General features: G+C 34.8%; 1 protein-coding gene across 3 annotated transcripts in view; it reads left to right on the forward strand.

Annotated features, from left to right (window-relative positions):
* The first annotated feature begins 573 nt into the window (after positions 1-573).
* LOC139843333 (uncharacterized) overlaps positions 574-6,425 on the forward strand; it is a 24,536-nt gene continuing 18,684 nt past the window's right edge. Inside the window, exons 1-2 of one of the 3 annotated variants that reach the window (XR_011757526.1) lie at positions 574-1,883; positions 4,391-4,526. Coding sequence is in view for 2 of the 3 variants with exons in the window: in XM_071833408.1 (XP_071689509.1) it covers positions 842-1,939 (1,098 nt within the window). In the remaining variant the exon portion in view is untranslated. Of the gene's footprint in view, positions 2,088-4,390; positions 4,527-6,425 lie in introns of those variants that run through there. The other 2 variants (XM_071833410.1, XM_071833408.1) reach the window with 2 other exon arrangements.

Consider the following 6,425-nt stretch of genomic DNA (forward strand, 5'->3'; position numbering starts at 1 on the left):
CGATCGTCACAACAGGTCTTACAACTACCACAACAAAAGCGAGATTGAGCTACCAGTACTCTGTTCCATAAAGAATGTTTTTGTTGGTATATTGGTCTGTCTCTTGGATCTGTTAGGTATGGTGGTTTGTTGGATTTTGTTTTTACCGGTCGATACTTTTTGGACGGATGTTGCTGGTTGTTATGTTGGAGGTCGGCTTTGTTTTCCGGCTCCTGTAACAGTGATTTTCAGGTGGGTACCTGCTTTTATTATTTTTGTTTCTTTATTTATATAGTTGTTATTTAACTTTCCGGTACCTGCTGTTGGTGAGCCGTTTGGTTTGGTTAGTTTGGTTTGGCTGTGGCTCGTTGTTGAATTCTTCTGTAACAGTTGTATTGTTTGATATTTGGATCCGTGTTAATGTTATCATTTTTTTAGGCAAAAAAGAAAAAAATAGAAAGGAAAAAAAAAACCTACCGCAACTAAATCCACTATCACCCACGTATACATAGACACACTAGCCACACACACTGCACACGTTATTTGTCATTTACAGTGTGCATGTATGTATGTAATACTTTATGTATGTATGAATGTATGTATGTGTACACTCTACTCTGTAGTACTCTCCTTTTAATAATCCAACCTAGTCAGTGTATCACGTGCTTCTGGGAACTCCCAACTTAACCCAACCCCTACTTCATTCCCCACCTTCATTTGCACTACTCTTTGACCTCTCATTTCTATCTCTATCAACACACAAAATTAAAGATTTCAAGATCAGCAAAAAACAGCAGCAACCCAGATTTCAAAATCTAAACTTTATAGTGGGTTTGTATTAAAAACTTGAAATTTAGTAGTAATGGAAGGCTTACAAGATGATACAGGAGATGGTAGCATGTTGTGTACTGAGCATCCAGTCAAGAACAGTACACCGGCTGGTGCTATTTGTGCTTTTTGTCTTCAAGAAAAACTAGGCAAGTTGGTTTCTTCTTCTTTTCCTATTACTGTTTTCCCTTCATCTTCTTCTTCATCTCCATCTTTCAGATCTGATATCACCACCTCAAATATCACTACTTCAACCACAATGTGTTCAAATATAGTCCCACCTTCATTATTAGGATCTTCAAATACCACCAACACTAGTAATGAGTCTCATTACCAACCATATTATTCCAGTAACAGATCTAGAATACTTTACCTACTTAGTCAAAAAAAGAAGAAAAAGAAAGATCTTGATAAAAATATTGTGTTCAAAAGAAGCAAGTCCACTGCTACACCTAGGCATTACATGGATTCTGACAATGGTGATAATTTAAACAGCCCAAATAAACGTGGGTTCTGGTCTTTTCGGTACTTACAAAAACCGTTCAATTCTTCATCTTCAATATCCAAAAAAACTCTCAGAGACATTTCGTCGAACACCTTGTCTGCAACTTCATTCCCACAACGAACTCGTGAGACAATAGTGGTGGAAGAAAACGACAGCCCTTGTCAATCCTCTTTTGACCGGAAAGTATCCAGATCCAGATCTGTCGGGTGCGGTAGCCGGAGCTTTTCCGGCGACTTTTTTGAACGAATATCAACCGGATTTGGCGATTGCACGCTCCGGCGCGTGGAGTCTAACCGTGAAGGGAAGTCAAAAGTTTCCGGCATACGCGCCGGCGGACAAGAAAGAGTCAGGTGCGGCGGTTTATTTAGTGGTTTTATGATTACTTCATCTTCTTCTTCATCATCTTACTGGGTTTCTTCTTCAAACACTAATGACGTAAGCAGTAACGGAAACGTAGCCGGTAAAGTGACGCCATCAGTGCAGCATTCACGGAGCAAGAGCTGGGGATGGGCCCTAGCTAGTCCGATGAGAGCATTCAGTAAACCTTCATCAGCTAAAAGAGAACAACAAGGTTCAAATAAACCTAATTTATCCGCTATTCCTTCTATATTGTCTGTGAGAAGCTAAACATTTTTATGTTATTTTTTTTTCCTGGTTTTGTTTTCATAAAAGGGTTGTTTGGGTAACTTTGTTTTTCAGTTTACGAATTTATTGGAAATTAGAAAAGTAAACTAAATTACAAATTATATTACTTTAAAATAAGATATAAGCTTTAAAGCTTGTTAAAAATGGACTTAATGGCTTCTTTGTATTTCAACAAGTTTTAACATAGTGAAAATAAACTTACCTAAATATCTCTAAAATTAGATGGTTGTCATATCTATTCTATCTATTTTATGAAAACAAAAATCAAGAAAACGAAATAACTGGAAAATGAAAGTTGTGTGAAGATCATAAGATCTTTTTATACTAGTAATTACACATTGGATTTTGTAAATTAACTTTTGTTACTATTATTTCTATGTGTTTAATGTTAATGTATGTTACGGATTGATGATTAATGAGGTTAATTCTATTTCTATTAAGGTTGAATTTGTAACGAATTGTAGTCGCCTGGTAATTGGGTTGTTCACTTGTTCATGATCATAGAAAATAAATGGATGATGGAAAGATTTTAAGATTTGATACTCTGTAGAATTTGGGGAATTTGGGAGAGGTTGTATAAATAAGAGTGCGTTTGATTAAAATCATTTAGCATTCAACGCGTTCATTTCTAACTTCTAAATAACATATGGTGACCTGAAACAGTTTCTTAACTATTAAGTGTTAACTTCTATGTAATATCTTTCTCAAATCATATTCTAAGCACTTAAAAGAAAAGTATATTGAATTTTATATATATATATATATAACATGTTAGTAATGTAATTGTACCTAATTCATATCCTTCATTCAAAATGATTATCAAACAGTTATTTTAAATTTAGAGCTAAGTTTATTACTTTGAATTTAGTTCTATTAACGGAGTCTAAGTTTATTTTTGTCTCTTTATATTATGCACAACTCTACTTGATTCTTTGTAAGATTAAACATTAAATTTGTGGTGTGTAAAAACATTTCAACAATGACTTCATTGAATTGTAGTCTTGTCTTTGGTGAAAGTTAAGAAGAAACCTAAATATTACTATAGTTAATCATGCATTAACATATTTTTGAGAGTTGTAGTTTGATAATGACTTGTACATATGATGTATTACAATTAATTTGGTCAAAGTGTTGGTAGTGGATCGGATGTTAAACCATCCAAAATTGGAAGGTGAATCTTGATGGAAAAAGGAAGTAGTGAGTAGGGAACTTTTGATCAAGGTTATTATTTCTAGCTTTTTATGCTGTGTTTGTTGATTTGTTGATTTATGGATTAGATTCTTCCACCTTTTTCAAACTATATATGCTTTTCAAACTTTTCATGTAAGAGGTTTTCTTCATCACTCACTAATTCACTATCTAGAATACTGAATTTCTTATAGTTTTACATTTCACTATTTCTTTATATAATAATGAGGTGTGCTCAACTCTCATTTTGAATCCGATACACCTCCAACATGCCTTTAGTGGGGGCGTGTTGGTGGCACATGGATCAGGCGTGCTGGCTACTAACACATGAACATGAACAAAAGTGCCGTGCTACATATTTCCTTATTTTTGATTGGTTCAATTGTTTTTTTATTTTATTGTTTATTCAATATTTTACTCGACTTTCAATCATATTTTATCACATCACACAACACGTCACCTCATTATTTTTTTGTTTATCATCACGCATGTCAAACACTCTCCGTCTCTACCTCTACCCATCAACATGCCACCACTTTTGCCCTTCATGATTAACGATCGTCATGGTTAAAGACGGTCTTATACTTCTATAATACAAAACAAAGTCACCTCAATAATTTAAGTGATCATCGTGTTTTGTCTGTTAATCCTCCCCCATAGAATTTTAATGCTTCGATATTAAAGACGTCATTTATACTTGCATGTTTCGTATAATGAAAACTGCTTGATGCGTACAACACGTGATTGCCGTAAATGATAAAATGATGATAAAAAAAAAGAGTATTAATGAAATTTACTTATCGAACAATTTTGTGCAATACTTGCTTGATCATCATTGAAGTTTCGCTTTGAAGACCGTAACTAGACGTAACATTAAATGTTATTTTTGAAAATGCACAAAAATTTAAATAACTCTGCCAAGTCCAATCAACAATAAAATAGTATATCTCCATTAAATTTCCGTTTGATTGTTTAAAAAGATAAAATGAACAAACAAATAAAATTCGTTTTGATTGTTTGAAAATAAAGTGAAATTTGTGACAATTCAAAATAGTACTCCGTATCACTTTAAAAAACAAATTAAAATCTTTAGGAAAACCTTATTATAGGTTAAATAAATTAGTACCACTCGAAGGTTTTATGAAAAACCAAAAAGATTTATTACAAGAATGCTAGAAAAAAGAATACCATTGAATTGAAGTGAGTTTTAACTTGATTTCTAAGATAAACGTTTTGGGGTGACAGTCCTAAGGATCGTGAGTGCATAAAGCTTTTGGGCCCGAAGGAAAAAGACTAAACAAAAGAAAGGCCAAAAACTTCACATTTTGCTATCATTGTTATCAAGAATGAAGAATTGAAATGGAATTATGTCCCATATGAAGTATGTTTTCTCTCTACAAGATTTCATTATCATTATCATTTTCATAATTGAATATGACATAATGATGTTGATATAATTACAAGAAGTGAATTGGATCGATGCCTATTATTATTGATCACTTTGTAATATATACGACATTCATGTAACTACAGATAATTAAGGAAATGATATACACCATCATAATCTACGATTCTATCATGTAATGCACAATATCTTTGACAACTAATAGATGATACATACAAATATATTCTTAGAATACATACATGACTAATAGGGTCCTGCAGTTGAAACAGGAGGTTTACGGATGTTGAGATTGGAACGAAAATCATCGAACAAAAATCTAGGTAATCGTTTGGTGAAAATGTCTGCTATTTGATATCGAGAAGGAACATGAAGTACCCTGACTTGTCCTTGCTCCACTTTTTCGCGAAAAAATGTATGTCGAGCTCTATATGTTTAGTTTGCTGATGTTGGACGGGGTTGCTGGTCGAGAACGGTGCTCACATTATCGCAATAAACAATAGTCGCTTTGTGGATGGGATGAAGTAGCTCAAGTAGAAGATTGGGCAACCAGCAAGATTCATATACTACATTTGCAATACCCTTGTACTCGGCTTATGTGCTAGAGCGAGATATAGTGGGTTGCCTTTTGAATAACCAAGAAATCAAATTATCCCCTAAGTAGACACAATAACCGGAAGTAGATCGTCAAGTATCGGGATACCCTTCCCAATTGGCATTCGTGTATGACATGAGATTTTGAGTTGTCGTTTTATGAAGATGAAGTCTGAAGTGCATGGTACCTTGAGTATATCGAAGTATGCGTTTGAGAGCAGCAATGTGTCCGTCATGAGAGGCATGCATATGGAGACAAATTTGTTGGACCGAATACGTGATGTCTAGCCGAGTGAATGTCAACGATTGAAGAGCACCAGCTAGACTTCGGAAAGAAGAAGGAACAGAATATGGTGCACCATCATTTGATGAAAGCTTTGTTTCGTGTCAATTAGAGTGCGTGATGGCGTGCGTGAAGTCATACCGGCGCACTCTAAGTTCTTTGGCATATTTAGTCTGATTCAGAAGTAAACCATGAGTTATCTTAGTGACCTAAAACCCCAGAAAATAACTAATGTCTCCAAAGTCCTTCATAGCGAATTCGGTTGCCGAAGTGATGCATAATAGATTTACTTAGCAAATCTCATGATGTGATTAAAAGAATGTCATCGATGTATAAAAGGAGATAAGCTGTTTCACTTCCATTTTTGTAGATTATTAATGAGTGATCACTTTACCTATGACTGAAACCATGTTTAGGAACATAGTTAACAAAGCGTTGGTACCAAGCTCGGGGAGATTGCTTTAACCCATAAAGAGATTTATTTAAACGACAAACATAATCCGGATGAAGAGGGAAACCCATGGGTTGGTGCATGTATACTATCTCATCTAAAGTACCATGAGGAAAGGCGTTCTTGACATCTACTTGTCGAATAGACGTTGTCCGAGACATATCTAGTGTTAAAACAAACCTGATAGCTTATGTTTAACTACCGGACTGAAAGTCTTTAACCACTCAATGGCTACCAGTTGAGACTTGCCATTACCAACCAAACGAGCTTTGTATCGCACAAAAGAACCGTCATCACGTAAGTTATGTCTAAAAATTCAAATAGAATGAATTATATGCATGTTAGGTTTACGGGGTACAAGATCCCAAGTCTTATTATTAATAAGAGCGCTGAACTCATCAGTCATGGCAATTTTCCAATTTGAGTCGTTGAGTGCATCGGTTGGTGCGAACAGAAGCGTTAGATGAAGTTTGAACAATAAGGACAGTAGCATTGACAGATGATTCGACAATGGGAGATGTCACATAAGGTTGGTCAGGAGCAATAGAAG

The sequence above is a fragment of the Rutidosis leptorrhynchoides genome, chromosome 4, assembly GCF_046630445.1.
Source record: "Rutidosis leptorrhynchoides isolate AG116_Rl617_1_P2 chromosome 4, CSIRO_AGI_Rlap_v1, whole genome shotgun sequence".
Classification (NCBI taxonomy): domain Eukaryota; kingdom Viridiplantae; phylum Streptophyta; class Magnoliopsida; order Asterales; family Asteraceae; genus Rutidosis; species Rutidosis leptorrhynchoides.